General features: G+C 33.5%; 1 protein-coding gene across 1 annotated transcript in view; it reads right to left on the bottom strand.

Moving 5' to 3' along the window:
* LOC148941438 (rab-like protein 6) overlaps nucleotides 1–20206 on the bottom strand; it is a 121692-nt gene that overhangs the window by 61032 nt on the left and 40454 nt on the right. The window contains 3 exon segments of the mRNA XM_089104649.1: nucleotides 3317–3534; nucleotides 11929–12035; nucleotides 14670–14848. Coding sequence (XP_088960775.1) covers nucleotides 3317–3534; nucleotides 11929–12035; nucleotides 14670–14802 — 458 coding nt within the window. The 5' untranslated portion in view covers nucleotides 14803–14848.

Genomic DNA, 20206 nt, shown 5'->3' with positions numbered 1-20206 from the left:
GATAATGCCCATTTCTTTCCTCAAATCCTCGCCCAATTTTCTTAATCCTATCCCTCCTGAAATTTCTGTGTCCTCATTTAAATTACTTGGCGTCACAATTTCGTCAAATTAAACGTGGGATATCCACGTTGAGGACATCATCCATAGAGCTAATGTGTTTATCGCCCTCCTTAAGTTCCTAAAAAAATTTAGCGCCCCACTTCCCATTCCTTAAGGATTTACGCGTCTTTTGTCCACCCGCATCTCGAATACGCTTATCCGGTTTGGCACCCTGGTATCTCTCGTGAAAAATCGGAAAAAATTGAATCAATCCAATAAAGAGCCTTGCGAATAATTTTCAAAGAAGGCAAGGTGCCATACTCCCTGCTTCTAAATAAGGCTAATCTGAAAACATTGGAGCAAAGGAGAGTTTCGTCGTCCCCCCGTTTTGCAAAAAATGCCATAACAAACCCTCGGACGGCAAGTATTTTCCCCAAACGTCACTCACCATCCAGAACACAGTCGCCTCGAGCTGTTTCTGAGCCCATCCCCGCTTTGTCCCCCATTCGCTGCGTTACTTCCAGATACGAAAGAACTTTTATCCCCTTCATTACAGAGAAAATGAATAAAATGTCTCAATAGTTTCTTTTTTCCCTCTTTTTTTTTTATTAGCTGATGGTACTGCCCAGGTTCTTGCGCTCTTTTGCTTGCCCCCCCCCCTTTCTTGACCAGTTTTTATTGTTTTTAACTCTTTCATTGATTTACTGTAGTTTAATTGCTGACACTTTCTTAGTATCCCTTTTAATTTAAATGCATTTATGTCTCGTTCTAAGTTTAGTTTGACCAGTTTTTAATGCATTTATGTCTCGCTATAAGTTTTGTTGGATCAATTTTCGTTTTTTTTAATTTTTTAATTGACTTTTCAAAGTTTTATTTATTGACTTTTAAATGATGTTTATTAGGGTTTTCTCTATTTCGTTGTTGTTCTTTGCATTTTTAGTGTAACCATTTATTTGTTGTCGACTCCAAAGTCCGAATTAGGCCCTTTTTGGGCTTGTGATAGCGATTTTTTTGAAATAAATTCTTATCTTATCTTATCTCCTTCATTTGAGAAAAGAGGCGTTGTCTTGACGAAAAAATCATTGGTGTTTTTTTTAGTCGTTGGTAAATTGATTTTAAAAAAATGGATGTTGTCGGATAAAATTGCTAGTGAGTTTAGACGTCAAGACTAATAAAAATGAAGCATTAAATAGAAACTTGAAAATTTTTCCCTTTGATAAATAGTTTAGAAGCAGCTTCTGTGTTTTCCATTTTATTCTTATCCTTGTTTAATGCTCTTCAAACCTTTTCTGTTTAAAGGTTTAAAAGCGTCTTTCAAATTTTGTTTATGTTTCATTAATCATTCTCACAATCTCACATTAAATCAACCTCACATTAAATGTGAGGTTGTCAACCTCACATTAAATCAACCTCATCATTCATTTGCACAAAATATAAGAGCCAACATCACTCTAGTCAACACTGAAACTTCTGCAAATTGATAAAATGTTTTGCAAACAGCTGTTAGCAATTATAACGGTGGAACCCTTTCTAATGAACCTTGAGTAAGTTTGCAAGTTTTTCGAACCAGTTTTTCAAGCTGATTTTTTTATTTTTAAAACTGGGTCTTTTTCTCTTAATTATTTATTCAGCTTACAGGAATAGGTCCATATTGTTTTGGACCTATAGTTGACCATTTTACCTTCGTTGGGATAGGAACAAACAAAGCTTTATTAGTCCTAAAATACTGCAGACTGAAGCTTAGCTACTATTGAAACCGACTTCACATTCTTTGGAGCAATCTGCTCCATCCTCTGTTTTGTCTGCTCTTTTGTTATAGATTCAATAGTTTCAAGCAGTCTTGAGAAATTCTCGTTCTAGCGCTCTTGTTTGACTGCTAGAATATGTGGCCCTCAACAGGCACACATTTTTTCATGTTTGGTTCTTTGCACAAAATATGGTGTTCACGTTCTATTGAAACGTCCATGGCACCAGTAATTTCACACATTCCACTTGTAAATCATCTTAAATAAGCTCAGATACTTTTTGGGTTAGTAACTCAGATACTTTTTGGTAAATCCACTGCCTTAACCATCTTCATTTCTCCTGCAACCAAAATAATTTTTCGCAATTGCATATGAAGGAACACAAACCTAATACTGCTATCATATCGATATGAGCTTAATTTTCAGTTAAGGTTAAAAAGATTCAACCAATGCATTATTTTCAAAAAAAGGTAGCATTTGAATTTTTTTTTTTGTATACTAACAGACTACACACCCAAAATGAAATTCCACAAATGTCGAAACAACAGATCCTTGTATATTAGAGCATAATGAGGACCTGAAAGTTGATTTTGGTGATGAGGTCAGGCGAAAGCGTCACCATAGCAATCCAAATTAAAAAGAATAAGAAGAGGAAGAGAAAGAGTAATACGGTTTTAAGTATATACTACACATAGTAAGATATATATTACTATAATTATATTACTATACTATAATATATATATATATATATATATATATATATATATATATATATATATATATATATATATATATATATATATATATATATATATATATATATATATATATATATATATTACATAGTAATATTAGTAACATATAATACACATAGTACTACACATATAACATAGTAATATGGTTTAAGTACATAGTTGAAAAACCCCAAAAAAGTACAAATCATTCCGAGACCTTTGGAAACTCGTTAGCTCTTCCCCTCGGAAACGGGGGAGAGGAGGTGAGTCATGACTTGTTGTTCTCTATTCATTCCTAAATTAGATAATTATGAATTTCTGATCTCAGACAACATGTTAAAGTCATGGAGGCTCAAGATTACAACTATAATCCTGTTAAATATTCAACACTACTTCAGCTTTAATTTTTTGACGAACAGGCGATCAACTATTGCAAATAATACTCTCAATAATTTGACCCCAAATTTTATTTCTCTTTTTTCAATAAAATTAAATCTTCTAAAGGTAAAATGTTTAATTCTTTAAAAAACTTAATGTGCTGTTGTCAAGTACTTAAATGAAATAATCGATTTACACCTAAAATCTCTAGTTCTTTTCCAAGAAACCAAAATGGAATTTTGCTTTAACTGCTTATTTAACAATGTCATTTAAAAATTCAGTTTTATTTATCTATATTGTGCAACAGGTAACATAAAAATCAACCTAAACAGCCGAGGAGCCTAATACTGACTTTATTATTAAAATATAAACGATACCGGGCGATCATAATTGGCAACAATGTCTGCTAAATATACTTACCACTTTTTCGTCATATCAAACATCATGATAACACCAGCAGTTCCCTTATATACATCTAGAAATTCAGCATCCTAAGCCATACCTTCCTCTTGGGTCGAATCAAGATCTAGCTTGAGACTATCCTTTGGCTTGCTTTTCTTTCCTTTGTCAACAATGTCCCAGATATCCACCTTTATGACGTCATCTGTAGCTTTATAGCTCCAATGTATGCTAGCCACCTAGGGAAAAACGGAACAAGAATAAAATAACTAAAAACAAATAAAGGGTAGAATAACATCAATATGGTTAAACAAAGCCGAAAAAATACAACAGAAACAACTATAAAAGAACAATAAACGTGCATCCGCCAGATGAGTATAACGTCAAATCATACACAAATCGAAAATATATGTGAAACAAAACAAAAGCGGAAAATAGAAGAAGGGACCGTTAGATTTAAAGGAGAAAAACAGGAAGAACACTGGAAAATACTGGTGCATATATCCTCGAATATATATATATATATATATATATATATATATATATATATATATATATATATATATATATATATATATATATATATATATATATATATATATATATATATATATATATATATATATATATATATATATATATATATATATATATATATATATATATATATATATATATATACCTCATACACATACTATATATATATATATATATATATATATATATATATATATATATATATATATATATATATATATATATATATATATATATATATTTATATATATATATATATATATATATATATATATATATATATATATATATATATATATATATATATCATATATATATATCATATATATATATATATATATATATATATATATATATATATATATATATATATATATATGTATATATATATGTATATATATATATATAAGATATATAGATATATAGATATATAGATATATAGATATATATATATATATATATATATATATATATATATATATATATATATATATATATATATATATATACATGAAAAATTACATTTTTCTGAAGATATAAGCCCTAGGGCACAAAGACATATTGAAGTTGATTGTATATTTTCAGCAAGGTCCTTTTTTAATTGTTGAAAAAAACTACGTTTTCTAAAGAGTTAAAGAGGCTGAGTCCAGCAAGTTCGAACCTTAAAACGTACATGGATTAGGAGGTCATTTGGGGGGCTGCCGCCCCCCAACCCCCGCTTCCATATATGGAAGGGGCTGTGCCCTCACTCAACGCCTCGCTCTTTACGCTAAAGTTTTTACTGTTTAAAAAAAAGAGTTGTGAGAAAGTCAAACTTTAGCGTAAAGAGCGAGGCGTTGAGGAGGGCACAGCCCCTTTCATATACGGAAGCGGGGGTTTGGGGAGCGGCAGCCCCCCAACTGCACCTCCTAATCCCTGTACGTTTTAAGGTTCGAACTTGTGACTCAGCCTCTTTAACTCTTTAGAAAACGTAGTTTTTTTCAAATAATTAAAAAAAGGACCTTGCTGAAAATTATACAATCAACTTCAATATGTCTTTGTGCCCTAGGGCTTATATCTTCAGAAAAATGTAATTTCAGACTATTCCTAAGAAATATAGTCATGCAAGCTTGTTTGTTTTTTTCCAAGGCTGATCGTATCGATTTTGCTGTCCCAGATTATCATAAGAGGTTTAATTTGGACGATCATTTGAAAATCTAGTTCAATCTTTGTGGAACAGAAAAGATCATGCCACAACAAAGTGTTTACTTCTTTTTTTTGCCTGAATACGTCCTAGATTTAGGACGTATCCCCCTTTAACGTCGGACAACGTTAAAGAGGGGCTGTGGTCGGAGGCTCGAAACTTCCGGCCCCCTTTTACCCATGAAGATAAAGTCGGAGGGGGGTGAAATTTTGCACGTTTCTTAGTTGGAACTTGGGCTACAAAATACGATCACCGCTGTCTCTCTGCGACCGCTAGGACCGGAAATCGCTTAACATTGTGGTGGGTCGCCTCTTTAAAGAGGCACAAGTGTGCCTCCTTGATATCACTGAAACCCCTTCCCTAAAATTACACAAATTCTCGTAATGAGCAAATTCAAAATGAATGAATCCTGCATATTTAAAAACTACATAAAAACTAGATTCTATTAATGTATGTATTGTAATCACAATTTTGCTGATAAGAGCTCGGTTTCTATTGACAAGGGTAAATCTTAACTTACAGTTTACGACTCCGAGCCGTTTGGTCTAGGCTCTCTTAAAACTGATGGAAACAGGTACCCCCCAGCCTGTGTCATTAAAATCCAGTTTTGGAAATGCAAGTGACATTCAAATGCAGCTCTTAAAATATTTCTCGGGGGTGGGGTTTGGGGCAAGAGGTCTGAAAAATCAAAAATGAATTCCAAAATATTAGAAACTAATGTCGGGTTCATCATTTACACCTATTTCTATAGAGTTAATTTAAGGTTCAACATTTAAACCTATTTCTATACGAGTTACTTGATCAAATAACTTATAAGGAGGACACCCCCATACCCCGATCCTTTTTTTTATGCCACGTATTAAACATTTCTGCATTATGCCCCCGGAAGTAAAATTTCCCAAGCCCCTCTCCTCTTTCTATTTTTATCTGAAATACCCAACACCTAGCCTAATGATTAATAACTCGACCAAAACAATATTTTTGAGGGGTCAGACACTTCGCCCACAGAGTGGCCCATTGAACCTGCTCCCAAATATCTGGGGAGTAATTATACATCAATCTGCATAAACAAAGCATCAAATGAATCGAGTCATCCAAAAATTAACTTAAGAACTTAAGAATAAATGTATATATAAGCCGTTTATCAAACAGTTCGTAGTAACGAACTGTAAGTAAGGAGCAACCCGGCTCAATGGTAACCGAAACTCTAAAAAACGGAATTTCGGTACCAATAGATACATCAAAAGAATCATATTTTAATTCTGATTTCAAATATATAAGTTTCATAAAGTTTAATCTTACCCATCACAAGTTAAGCGCCTGAGAAAATTTGGCTGATTTTCGAAAAAAGGGGGAAAGACCCCCTAAAAGTTATAGAGCCTTAATGAAATTCACACCATCATATTCAGCGTATCAGAAAACCGTAATGTAAAGGTTTCAAGCTCCTATCTACAAAAATGTGGAATTTTGCATTTTTTGCCAGAAGAAAGATCACGGGTGCATGTTTATTTGTTTGTTTTTTGTTTTTGTTTTCCCAGGGGTATTTGTATTGACCCAGTGGTCCTAGAATATCGTAGGAGGACTCATTGGAACGAAAATTAAAAGTTTTAGTGCCCTTTTTAAGTGACCAAAAAAATTGGAGGGCAACTAGCCCCCCTCCCACGCTAATTTTTTTCTCAAAGTTACCTAATTAAAATTTTGAGATAGCCATTTTGTTCAGCATATTCAAAAATCTAATAAATATGTCTTTTACGATGACTTAATTCCCCACAGTTCCCAGGGGAAAGCCTGCAAGTTATGAACTTGGCCCATTGCTTACATATTGTATTGGTTGTTTTGAAATATACAGACATTTTCAGGAAGAATTTTTTTCTGGTGGGGGGGGCTGGAGGAGAGGGTTACTCGGGAGAATCTTTCCGTGGAGGATGTTTCTTTGGGGTAAGGGACATTTCTATGAAGGGGGCGCCGGATTTCCAAGCATTATTTAAAAAACGATCAGAAATTAAATTAAAAAACCAAATTTTTGCAACTGAAAGTAAGAAGCAATATTAGAATTTAAAATGAACAGAAATTATTACGTATATGAGGGGGTTCTCCCTCAAGTCAATACCTCGCTCTTTACGCTACAGTTTTTTTAGTGCTTTCAAAAGAGCTATCTATTCTAATTAAACGGCCTTTGTAATTCAGAGGTTTGTGAATTAAAATTTTTTTTAACTTTTAACGTAAAGAGCGTGGTACTGACTAAGGGGAGAACCCCATCATAAACGTAATAACATATACGTAATAAACAAAAAACAATAAAAAAAACAAGCGATACGGCTCAATAGTAATCGAAACTTTAAAAAACGAAACTTTGATGTCAATAAATGTATCAAAAGAATGGGTTTATAATGCTGATTCTAAATATATGAATTTTATTAAGTTTAGTATTACTCATCAAAGGCTACGAGCCTGAGAAAATTTACCTGATTTTTTAAAGAGGGGGGAAACATCCCCTAAAAGTGAAAGAATTTTATTGAAAATAACACCGTCAGATTCAGCGTATCAGAAAACCCTATAACATAGGTTTCAAACTCATATCTGCAAAAATCTGCAACTTTGTATTTTTTGCCAGAAGCAAAATATACGAATATAGAAGTTCGTTACGTAAGTTAATTTGTAAATTACGTCAGAACCAAATTTGGAGACAGCGATTTAGAAAAAGAAAAGTATAAAATTTCTATGCAAATTTTGTTTACTTATTCAATGATGGTGAGCCAAAATAAAAGCTGCATTAACTAAAAAACGATCAGAAATTAAATAAAAAAAAAACAAGTTCTTTTAACTAAAAGTAAGGAGCGACATTAAAACTTAAAACGAACAGAAATTATTCCGTATATGAAATGGGCTGTCCCCTCCTCAACGCCTCGCTCTTTAACAAACAACAAAAGTAGGAAGAACAATAGGGAAATCGTTTTGCAAGACGGTGGGGATAATTTGAATGAATATTTCGGCCCTATGTCCAAGGGCCGAAATATTTAAAAAGTAGGAGTTACTTGAGCAAATTCTTTTTTATATTTTTGTCTTGCTGAGGACGGCCCTTGGACATAGGGCCGAAATATTCATTCAAATTATCTCCACTGTCTTGCAAAAAGATTTCCCTATTGTTCTTCGTACTTTTGTTGTTTGTTATGGAAAGGCAGTGTGGTCTTCGTCGCTATTTTCGCCTCGCTCTTTACGCTAAAGTTTGACTCTGTCTCACAACTTTATTTTTTTAAACAATAAAAAACTTTAGCGTAAAGAGCGAGGCGTTGAGGAGGGGACAGCCCCTTTCATATACGGACTAAGTTCTGTTAGTTTTAAGTTTTAATGTCGCTCCTTACTTTCAGTTTAAAAAACTTGTTTTTTTTAATTTAATTTTCTAAAGATTGTATGCATCTTAAGGAACAAATACGCTGCTACGCAGCGTGATGACTGCAGAAAATGAAAGAATAAATAGAAAAGTTTCCATAATTCCAAACCGATTGGCTATTCCAGAATTTTCCCTCGAAAGCACTTAGACCCTAACTTGGTCATACTTGTCGTTTTTTACCACAAGAAGACAGAATATGCCACTTTGCTGTGATGCTATTTCTTTTTCTAATTAAGCAGGGCACTAGAACTACCAAAATCGTATGAATAAACCCTCTCCGATATCTTCAAATCACTGGTTCGAGATGACTACCTCTGAAAAAACAAAAAACAAAAAAACAAAAACAAATGCCGCGTCCGTAACCCTCCTTCTTGGAAAACAACAAAATTTTGTGTTTCGGTAGACAGGAGCTTGAAGCTTCCTTAAAAGAGTTCTCTTACATACTGACTTTGATATAATTTCAACAAGACTCCTCCTCTTTCGGAGGGTAGGCTCTCCTTTTTCTAAGACTTACAAACTTTCTCAGACTAAATAGCTTTTCATGCGTAATTTTAAGCTTAATGACTAACACATTGGAAGTCACCCACAAGAAAGTTCCTCCGATGTAATATGTCATCTTTTTTTTATTTTTCAGAGATTTGATTACTATTAGAAACAGTCGCTCTTTACGTAGAGTTTGTTATCACGCCCTAGTTAATTTGAAGTGAATGATAAATTTTAGATTTCAACTTTTTGACAATTTGCATTTTCAAACTTTTGACAGGTAATTTTTTTTTATTTTTATCATCAAAGCCCTATTTCAAAATTCATATTTTGAAAGTCACTTTGTCAATAAATTGAAGCCAATTGAAACGGAATAATAATTATTTTTAAACCCTATAAAAGTTAGCATAAAAGAGGGACAGCTCCCTCATAGGTCCATGGTCAGCTTTACCCAACCAGCTTAGACGCCGAACAAAAGTGAAAACCCACCCATCTTCAATCTTGTTCTATCAATCTATCTGTAAAATTAAATAGAAAAAAAAGTTTTTCAAATAAAAGTAAAGCGCGAAATTGAAACTCGATCAGAAATAATTGACGATCAGAAATAATTCCCTATATGAGGGGACTGTCCCCCTTTATGCTAAGTTTTATAGGGCTTTCAAAATAATTATTATTCCATTTAAATGGCTTCAATGGCTTTGAGAGGGGGGGGGGGATTAACATCAAATACACTTCGTTCGTCAGAATATTTTTGGATTAAGCACGCAATATAGGAGTTTCGAGGTGATAGTGCTGTTATTTTTGTGTAACATAAAAATCACATTCACATGCTCAGCCGTACAAAGTAATAGGGGTAGGAAGGCATCCTGAGTGCTGTCAGGAAATTTTCTGGGGGAGGGGGGCTACCAGGAGCTTTGTTTACACCGATATTTCAAGATAAATATTTCTCACTTTTCTATTGACACACATCGTTTAATATCTTCCTGTTTCGCAGGGGCATTATCTCCCTGGCCTTCCTACCAGGGTCAACAGGGAAAATCCTGATGAAAAACATTTGTGGGGGGTATACAAAAAGATTGGGGGGGGGGGGTTTATACAAAAAAAACTAAAAAAACGCAAACAAAATTTGTTTATGTCCATTTTTGTTACGTTTTTACATGTCAGACAAACGTTTCGGGGGGGGGGGGGGTTTAAACCCCCTGCCCCCCCCCTGGATACAGCCTTGGTTACACGAATATTAAAAATTGAATGTAAACAACGGGTGTTGAAGGAGGGACCGCTTTTAGCAGCGAACTGAAATAAAGAGCGAAATTTGTTAATAGTAACAGAAACTAAAAAAAAAATGAAGGGTTGATCACAATACATGCAACATTAAAACCTATTTTTTATACGGAATCGAAATATGCAAATTTGTTAAATTTAAAGCACATGACAAATTTGCAAAATTTTAGAAACATGAATCAAGCTCCGCCAAAAGGAGGTGCGATCTTGATGGAACTCAAGCAATGAAATTCAGCATGCGTGAAACCCCTAAGGCCACTGCCTACAAAACGCCTGAGAGATTTCTCGGTTTTCTTCAGAAATGAATTAATATTGAGATCGTTACAGATTTCAAAAACTAAAAGTTTAAAAACGAACAGTAATTAAATTAAAAACGTTTTAAGACACCTTTACAACAAGAAAATTTAAAAACAATGGTTATATCAATCGTTTATTTTGTATGGACTACGTACATCTTTAGGTATCACCGCGTGACATTGCTGCCTCTGAAACTGGAAACCTCAATATAAGGTTTTTCAACAACTTTAGATTGATTGGCTACCTCAAAGTTTTCAATTGACGGTTTTTAGGTACACTTTGGGCCATAACGAAACAAACAAACAAATAAACACGCATCCGTGACCATCCTTCTCGTAGTAGAAAAATACAAAGCCTCATATTTTTACACAGGGGGTTGAAACCTCTACAATCGGGTTCTCTAATATTTTGCGTCAAAATTCGCTCACATTTTGGTGGTATTTCCCCATTTTTAATCAAGAAAAATTTCTCAGGCAAGTACCTTTTGATGGGTAACTTCAAACTTAATGAATTTTATATAATTTGGAATCTCAATAAGAAAATGACTCTATTGGTGTATGTATTGCTATGAAGACTTTTTTTTTTTAAGTTTCGGTTACCATTAATACGGATCACTTACTCACAGGTCGTTGGTACAGACTGTCTGATCAATTGTTTTTTTTTCGTCTTGAATGAATAGCTAAACTATGCAAGCTTCAAACTCAGACTGAAAATATCAGCATGCTAAAACTAAATTAGATACTCGAATATAAAAAAGAAAGGAAAAAAAATCTAAAAAACTCAACTTGGAATGACGTCATGACCCTGGCCTGCAAATTGGGCCAGGCTGAATGTTTGCAAAGTAGGCTATTGCAAGCCAAGAGCCATCCAAGCAGGTTCAATAGCCAGTCTATATATATGGTTTTTTTAGCTAGTCTATATACAAGCTGAAGCATTTGTGGCTAGAATAAACGGCCAAATACGTTCAAGCTAGAACATAAAATCTAGTAGAAGTACCCTTAAAATACAGCATAGAAATAGGCTATTAGATTCCAAAAAAAGAAAAGAAAGAAGAGACAACAACAAAAACAGTTTAACCAACAGTTTACAACAACAATAAAACCATTTTAGTTCATGTCTTTTTTTCACTGCATGGGTCCTATTCTGTGGGACTTGAGTTAAAATTAGTTGACAGAAATGACTTCAAGTGGAAAGAGACTATTCAGTTTTGAGGGTTGAATTCCCAAGCCCCTATTGAACAAAGAAAATATCATTCACACGGGCCGAAGGTCCAAGCTGCCATGCACAGTGAAACCCCAAATACTCTAAAACAGAAAGGATCAAAAATCCAACGATCCTTTTTTTTCGGTGGCCAAGAGCTTTTTTGGTAGCATATATGCAAATTAATCACTCTCTAAATTATAAAATTCGAAATTTGTTAAGTACGTGGGTTTTAAATTCGTGCATTAGTGGAACTCTCACCTGAATTTCGGGCGTTGCTGTGTATTCTTCAACGAATGAACCGCCTTGCAAACGGGTAAATAAAGAAGTTTTCCCAACATTGCGGTCTCCTTTGATGATGATCTTCACTGGAAATGCACAATCAATATCAATCAATCACGCCCTTACTTGAAAATTAAATACAAAAGTAAGATTTCAGCTTTAAATTGGGTCTCAGTAAAAAAGAATAAAAATTGATGAGAAGCATTTGCACCAAAATCAAAATACGCTCAGAAGTTCGGCTTGGAGGTCTTACCGCAGAAAATTTTGACGTCTGTTTATTATTTCTTTATAAAAAAAATAGGGCATTATATCTAAAAAAAAATCTAATGCTCATATATATTCTACATGAAGGCTAGTTTTAATTTTTTTGCATTAAAATATGCATCTAAAAAAGTACTAAAATTTTGGCTATCATATAAACATAATAATATATCAACCATAATCTATACGTTAGCATAAACTATGATAGACAGAGAGCAGTATGTCCCTATCTTTTTCCCTAGCCTAATGTTAGAGCACAGATGGTCGTAGAAACCAGGGACAATACTCATTCGATCAGTAAATTATAGTATCCATGCCCCTGTTAAGGGTCGCAACCTATCATAGGACTAACACCTGTTCGACTCTCCCCTACCCACTGACCCTTCATGGCACAGGATGGAACTCTCAAGATAAACCTTTTCTTAATCAAAACCAGCGAAAGATCCAAAAATGCCTAGCCTAGCGAAAACAAAAAACAAAACAGTCCAGCTTTTTGGGGAGTTTCAGGACGAATCCCGTCTATCTCTGGAAATTTGCTGTAAAACTTAGAGCTTTATTTCATTGTTAGCTTTAATTTCTGTTCGTTTCTTTACTTACAGTTGTTTCTCTGCTCACTTTAGATTTGACATGTCATGCAAGCTAAATTTGACTTCATTTAAGCTTAAAATTTTTAAACTTCACTTTTAAAAAGAACTTGGTCATATGGTAATCACAACATATATTTTTTACTGAGGAGGGAGCTAGGAATGGAAGTAATGGAAGGAATGAGGAGGGAGGAGGAGGAGGGAGCTAGGAATGGAAGTAACCTGACAAAGAAAAAAAGATCTTCCGCTTGAGTAGAAGCAAACTATTTCCAAAATCCAAACTACTCTCAAGCCATAAAGGAAGACACGAAAAAATATGGTAGCTGAAAATTGGGCTGCAGATATTAATAAATTTATTCAATTTCTCAAACCCATTCCAAACGAAAATGAACAGAGGTAGGAGTACATTTAATCACATAAATTACACAAGGCTTCCGAGTTTACAAAACGTAAAGTAATTACTAAGTCCAAGAAGCTTTGCTTGTAGTGGGTCAACAAAACAAAAATAAGACACTTTTATGAAGCACATACAATTAAAAGGAAATAGAATAAAAATACAAGCACATACAATAAAAAAAAGAACACTGGAATAAGACAAGGACTATTATCAGATAGGAGATTTAGAATAAATTTAATATATAACTGAAAATGAATTTAAATGAAGAGAAGAGATAAAAAATTAGGATAAAATACAAAAAGATTTTAAAATCTGAAAAAGATATTAAATGAAGAGAAGGGAGACACATAAATTAGGATAGAATAAAAAAAAAAACTATCCTCACATTTTACTATACTACAATACTTAGTGCATGTGATGGTTTAAAATTACTGACTTTTAGTTAATATAATTTTAGCAGAGATACCATAAGTGTTTCATTATCATTTTTGAAAATTAGATAGGTAGTTCATTTTAACCTATCTAACAGGCCAAAATGCCAAGCAGCACTTTATGCCAACGGAATTGTGAATAGCCAAATACGTTCCTTTTAAATTGTCAAACAGGCCCAAAGGCGAAACGCAGCATTTGGGCTACAGATAGAATTATTATTTGTATCTAGATTAGCATCCACCACTGAACTTTCTGGTGCCAAAAAAGGCGAAAGCCAGTCCCACAAATCCATGCCCATTTGGCTCTTGGTGTATATTTGCTATCTCTATAATCACCGCATAAGTATGCTGCCACCTATGGACATTCGACTTTAATCTGTTAAGAGCATAAAAATTCAATTTACATAGACAGAGGCTACTTGCCTTTTCTGATTAGCCGGCATTGAAGCTTGCTGTCGTCTTTTATGGAATCTAAGTACAGGCAATCAAAATAACTATTTCCGATAGCTGAAATTTATTGGAGTTAGAAATAAAAAATTCAAGTCCCATAAATCCATGCCTATTATGCCATCTATACATAGGCTACTTAATATATCTACGAGGGTTGTTTGGAAAGTAACCTCCAATTTTTTATAGAAAAAACAATATATATATATATATATCTGAAAACTGCATTCTTGCTCTACTTTTCAACATAGTTACTGTAAACATTAAAGCCCTTGTCATATCTCTGCATTAGCTCTAAATTTACATCAGCCTAAACATCTCCTGCCTACACCTTGAACCAGCCAAACCAACCAAAGATTACCTTGCAAACGATCCTCGTATGTGGATGAGGTAGGAAACAGTGGTTTTGCAAGAATTTTAGCGAACCAGATTTGTACTTTCTCGAACTAGAATGGAGCTAATTAGCTCTTTAAGTCTTAATCCTGATAGTTGTTCCTAACTTTATTATCTCCTCACGCATGACAAAGTTAAGAAACTTGAAAAGTGGCTCCATATTAAGAAAAATACTACGGATGTAATATACGCAAATCTGAAGCTTACTGTTATATTGAACACCACGGGAGAATTTCTTTTGCAGATTTGGAGCAATAGCTGGCGGAGCTTTAGCACCCACGTTTGCAGCACCATTTTGCACCTCTTGCTTAGAGGTTAGTTTCTTGAAAGCCGAAAACATCTCCTACTATTGCTAACAGGCACAGCTAGATTTCAAATTTATATGTCTGAAAACATAAAATTATTTAACAACAAATTGCACATAGAATGTTTTAATATTCAAATAATTTAAATAAAAAATAAACTAAATTAACTCGAGTCATACTAGCAATGCTTGTTATGACAAAACCTCTTTTTAGCCTGGAGTTTTCAAAGGTATTTCAGGCCGAACAAACACACATCGAAAAGTTTGGGCAACTTATAGGAGTGGGCACTGGCAGCAGTATAAACAAAAAAACTATCAATGCCATCTAGTATTTGGCGATACTTGGCATCTTTTTCAGTGTTTTAATAAGAATAATTAATTTAGCTACTATAATTTGTAAAATTAGGATATTAACAGTTCTGATCTCAGTTCCTGACAGAAAAATACTAGAGAGCTTGAAAAAATATCAAGTGTCACCATACGCTAGATGGCATTCATAGTTGCTTTTTTTTTGTCACACTAGCACCAGTTCCCACTCTCATCAGTTACTCATACTCTTTGGCACACACACTGTTTAGTGACTAAATAACACCGGATCTCCAGAAGCACATTATTAAGTCATTAAATTTTGCAGTGAGTCCATCACAAATGATTGCAGCACTTTTTGGATTTCTATGCAATAATCTAAAGCTGAATACTTTCTGTTTGTTGTGATGCCAAGAATAGAAGCATGTAATTCTTCAGCATTAAATTTCTAGTATGTGATTTTGCTGCTCTCCTAAGGTTTAAATTTTTCAATGTAATATGGAAATATTAATACCATTCCCTAGCTGAGATTCAAGTTTATCCAGCTGCCGAATTACATTTTTGAAATCAGGTGTATATGGTTTTTAGATTGAAAATACATAAAAAATTGCTGAAAGGACAATTTTTCTATTCTTTTTTTAAGCAACTTCAGATTCTTTTCCAAGAAAAAGTCTATGCAAAATCATAATTCTGGCTCGGTGAATGGACGTAATTTAGACTATTGAGTCCAATGATACAAGAATTTTGTCCTTTTGGTGCAAGTTACAGCTGTAGGCTTGTTGCAAAAACGCTTGTTTCAGAGGGAAAATATACCTTAATAACACTCATTTATACGTCACAGGTCGTTTTTCACATGTAGACTACATGACTACAAAGACAACATATAGAACATACTCCCTCTGTGCAGAAAGTCAAATTTGTACCCAAAAGCGCTGTTCTGATATCAAAAACTTTGGACTTGGAGTTTTCCCATAAGACGAAAGTTCCTTCAACTCCCAGAAAAAGTCAGCTAACCTGGGAAATCATACGCTACAAGTAGTGCCTCATTAAGCCTACAAAGAATCTGATGGATCGAAAAGTCAACAATTTTTTTTCTACAACTGGCTACATATTTCAACTAAATATCGTTAGCTTTCATTTACAACTTTTTCGACTGCAAATGCTACCAAAGCACAGTCTCTAAAAAGTACGAGTTGACAAAAAGCAGCCCAAAGCCATCAAATCTTGTGGGAGAGATCCAGGAGGATCGTGACACCCTTAAGTTTCAAAATTCATGAAAATTCTGAAAAAATTCCCCTTTTAGATGTTAAAAACGGGTTAAAGTTGTTGTCAGTCTTATCTCCCTCGTGGAAAATCATCCTCCTCCCATGAAAAAACGAAATTCTTGTCAACTCTTGATTATATTGAAAAAACAATTCTTACGCTTACGATAATACTGTTTGACCAAATAGCTCAAATTCGAAAGAGCAGGTCAATGGTAAGATCGTATACTCGGAAACCAAAGAAAAAACCAAAGATCAGAAACCAAAGGTGATAATGGAGCACCAAAATCACCTAGGCTTTAAAGTAACACCAACACGCGAAAATATAAATCCAGTAGTATTTTTTTTTCTTTTCAATTTGCAATAGTCTCTAAAATGCACAGCCTAGAATGCAAGTCATAAATGCCATAACTCGACTTGACATTAGGAAAGTCAAGAAAAATTTCAAAGTATACATAATCATGGTATATAGTATTATTTGGCTTCAAATCTCGGACGGATGAGCCGAATCACATATTAAAAGTATCACTATAAACATTTTTGGAAGAAGCATTTTTCAGTTACCCTTTGTAAATTTTGCTATCCCATAGCGAACAAAATTAGATTTAATTTTTTTTAATTTTAGGTTAATTTTGTCATAGAAAAGCAATTTGTAAATTAGTTCAATATCCTTCTTTAGAGGATTCCAAGAAAGTGTTCAAACTAACTAGTAATTATTAACGTTATTTTGTAAATTAAGTGATCTTTAGATCACAAATTCCAGCAGAACAAGTTTTATATCAGAAGCACAACCTTTTTTTCCTTTTGAAAGACGAAATATAATTTGATTTTATAACGGTTGTTTTAAAAATACAACTTGAGAGTCCAAAAACTTTACAGAGGATTTTACGTTATTTTCTTTATCTATTGCATTAGTTAAGCTGTGAAAAACGAAAAAAAAAAATATCCAAAGACACAATATAAAAATATATTAATATACCCCACAATTATTCTTCAGCTATCCAATAAAACAATATAAACTTCTTAGTCTTTGTATTTTTAGCCTTAAATTTCGATACATTAAGAAGACACTAACGTAAACGTTATCAGAACAACGGTTTGTCTTGTTTCTCTAACAATATTTTAGAAGTTATTTTAGAAGACATTCGTGGTGCAAATAGCTAAAATTCCATCATTTACTTTATAGACTTGAAGTCTTTTGAAACATAAGTTTTTATTTGAAATTAGAAATTTTATGTCAGGACTCACACCAGATACAAAAAAAGGATACACTAGTTTTTTTTAAATCAAACTTGTCTGTAATAACTTTCTTTTTAAGACTCATTTGGTGTCAGACAATATTTGGACTTTGAACACTTTTGGGTACTCCATTTTTTAAATGGTTATTTAAGTCATAGTAAATGACGATTTGGTTATGTACAATTCGGTAACTGTGCTGCAAATAATAAATATACACCGTAATGCATCAACAAGTCCAGTCCAGTCCACCTCTTCAAATTCTACACGAGAGCAAAACTGAAGTTTTCCAGCATTCGCAGGATAGACTTTTCTTCTTATTAGGACTAGAATCATAAAAACAAAGCACATTAAGGTTTGATATAAAGTACACTAGGTCACATTGTCTTAGAAGCACCAGCATATGCTGTCTCTCTTAAATCCCATTTCCTATCTCATATAATGTTAATGCAATTGCGATGAGCTGACGCCTCTGAAAATTGTGACACATTTGCAATCCCTATTAGAGGAGTCTTATTCATTTTCTTAAGATACTAGAATCAACACCTTCATGCATCAAGGTACGGAAATATCAAGCTTTGTTTTTTTTTAAGCATTACCTTTCAGCACGATTAGAATCATAAACTAGACCTCGAGTGCCAAGGCACCGTGAAGTGCGGCAGCAACTGTGACGATGGGTAACAGATGCGGAGCAACACATCCAACTATATCAAATGCAAATAAATGTACATGCTCCAGTAGCATGTGTGCAGGTTCATTATGATTATTGAAAGTAATTATTTGTAAGGTCAACGTGTAATTAGAGAACTTCTGGAATGAGTTCTGTTTGTGCAAAGTAATCGTCAAACTCTATGTCCATATTGATTTTACCTGAATTAGGATTATGTACTATTTACTGCGGTTAACAGTTCATTGTGTAAACTTTTATTTCTTAGTGTATAATTAATTTTCGGATGTAGAAGTGTATATGTCTTCATACTTACTTTTCACAGCATTAAACATCTAAAATATAGTAAACATCAAAATCTAAAATTTTAGAAAAAAAATAAACGAATCGGAACTTCTATGTTTCGAAATTATGATTTGCGGTATTATTTCCAAAAAATTATGAGAGACGCAGAAATTTTGCTTATGTTTTAAAAAGATAATATGATTTGATATCCGCATTCAAACTTGTTTGATTTGAATGGAGTTTTGCTTTGATTCACAAAATCAAAACTTCAAACAGAAAGTCACAGAAGGGATTTTATTTTTGGAAAACTAATGTCATCTCCAATACTTAGAACATCAAGATCTTTCTTTCCACGTTGGAAATAATCCTACTTTACCTACTACTTTACTTTACTATAGGATATCAGAAAAAATTTGATGCGTCATGGCAACTTCGGAAAATATTTCTGTGGGATTGAAGCAATTTCATATGTAAGAAAACACAAACCACCTTGCATACATTTCATAGATTTACTTGATCACAGGAATCAAATCCAAAAATTTCAGAAAACAACAAAAAAAATCGGAATTTGGCATTCGAAACCGACTTTTTCAAGAAATCTAGAAGAAACAGAAAATTTTATACTACGGTTCCCAAAGAGTTAATTTAATGTTATGCAGGAGAGTGACAAAACTGTTCTGAAAAAGTTTAAGAAATTACAAGTTTGTATCTCTTGTCACTTCGGAGCTACAGACCGCTGATAACAAGAAAACAAATATGCTGCAGAAGCATTAGTGTTGCTCCGCAACACAACAAGAAAACTTTTCATCATACTTCCAATTGATTTTAAAATTTTTTCTTTAATTGTACATAGCAAAGGAGATTCTTATTGATATCGAGAGTAAAGTAAAGCAAGGGTTAAGTCATACTTGCTACAGAAAATCTGTATTTATACCAGCTTTCCTTACATAATAATAATAAAAAAAACACGACACTGCTATGTTTTTTCGGTACTGGTGCATTATAACGACACTTCAAAAGAAGTCAACTTTGGTTAATGCTAATGAAATAAAATAGAATGTATATATATAATAGTTTATAAACAAAGTTGGGCTATATATTTGCATATTAGGTGGGGGGGGGGGGTAAAGCATAGCATATATTAAATACGTAACCTAACCTAACCTAGGTACCTCCCCCTCCCCATAAACCCCAAAAAACAACTGTTTAAAAATCGTAAACGAAATGAAAACTACGCTTTGCATTCCATTTCTCAATAGCGGTCTCTTGAAAATAACCCGTCTGGCGGGTTTCGTCTCTTATTAGTATATAGAAGTGTAGTTATTAGGCTACCGTTTTTTCTTCAACAGTGAAAGTTCAACAATTCCCTGTTCTAGATCATTAGTTATGCTGTATAAAGTAATATATTTTTTTTTCTCTATAATGCTTGACAGATTTAACATAACAAAGCAAGATGGAAAGCGTTTCATTCCGGACTTCGGCATAGACTGTGCGAAGCGACAGTAAAGGAAATAAAAGGTAGTTTTATAAAAATAATAACAAAAAGTCAAGTGTCCCGCTTTTCCTATATACGCCAGCTTCTTCAATTTTACGGTGCATCCACTTCTGGTATAGTAATTCTTACGTGTGTAGTTGAATCGCGTGGTGCTATAGTGTGCACCGTACTAGTATTTTTCAGGCATTG

The sequence above is a fragment of the Artemia sp. Qi Xiang Cuo genome, chromosome 18 (genome assembly GCF_049724085.1).
Source record: "Artemia sp. Qi Xiang Cuo chromosome 18, ASM4972408v1, whole genome shotgun sequence".
In the NCBI taxonomy this organism is placed as follows: Eukaryota; Metazoa; Arthropoda; class Branchiopoda; order Anostraca; family Artemiidae; genus Artemia; species Artemia sp. Qi Xiang Cuo.
Note: the sequence above shows the minus strand (reverse complement) of the source record. Positions and strands in the feature narration are given on the sequence as shown.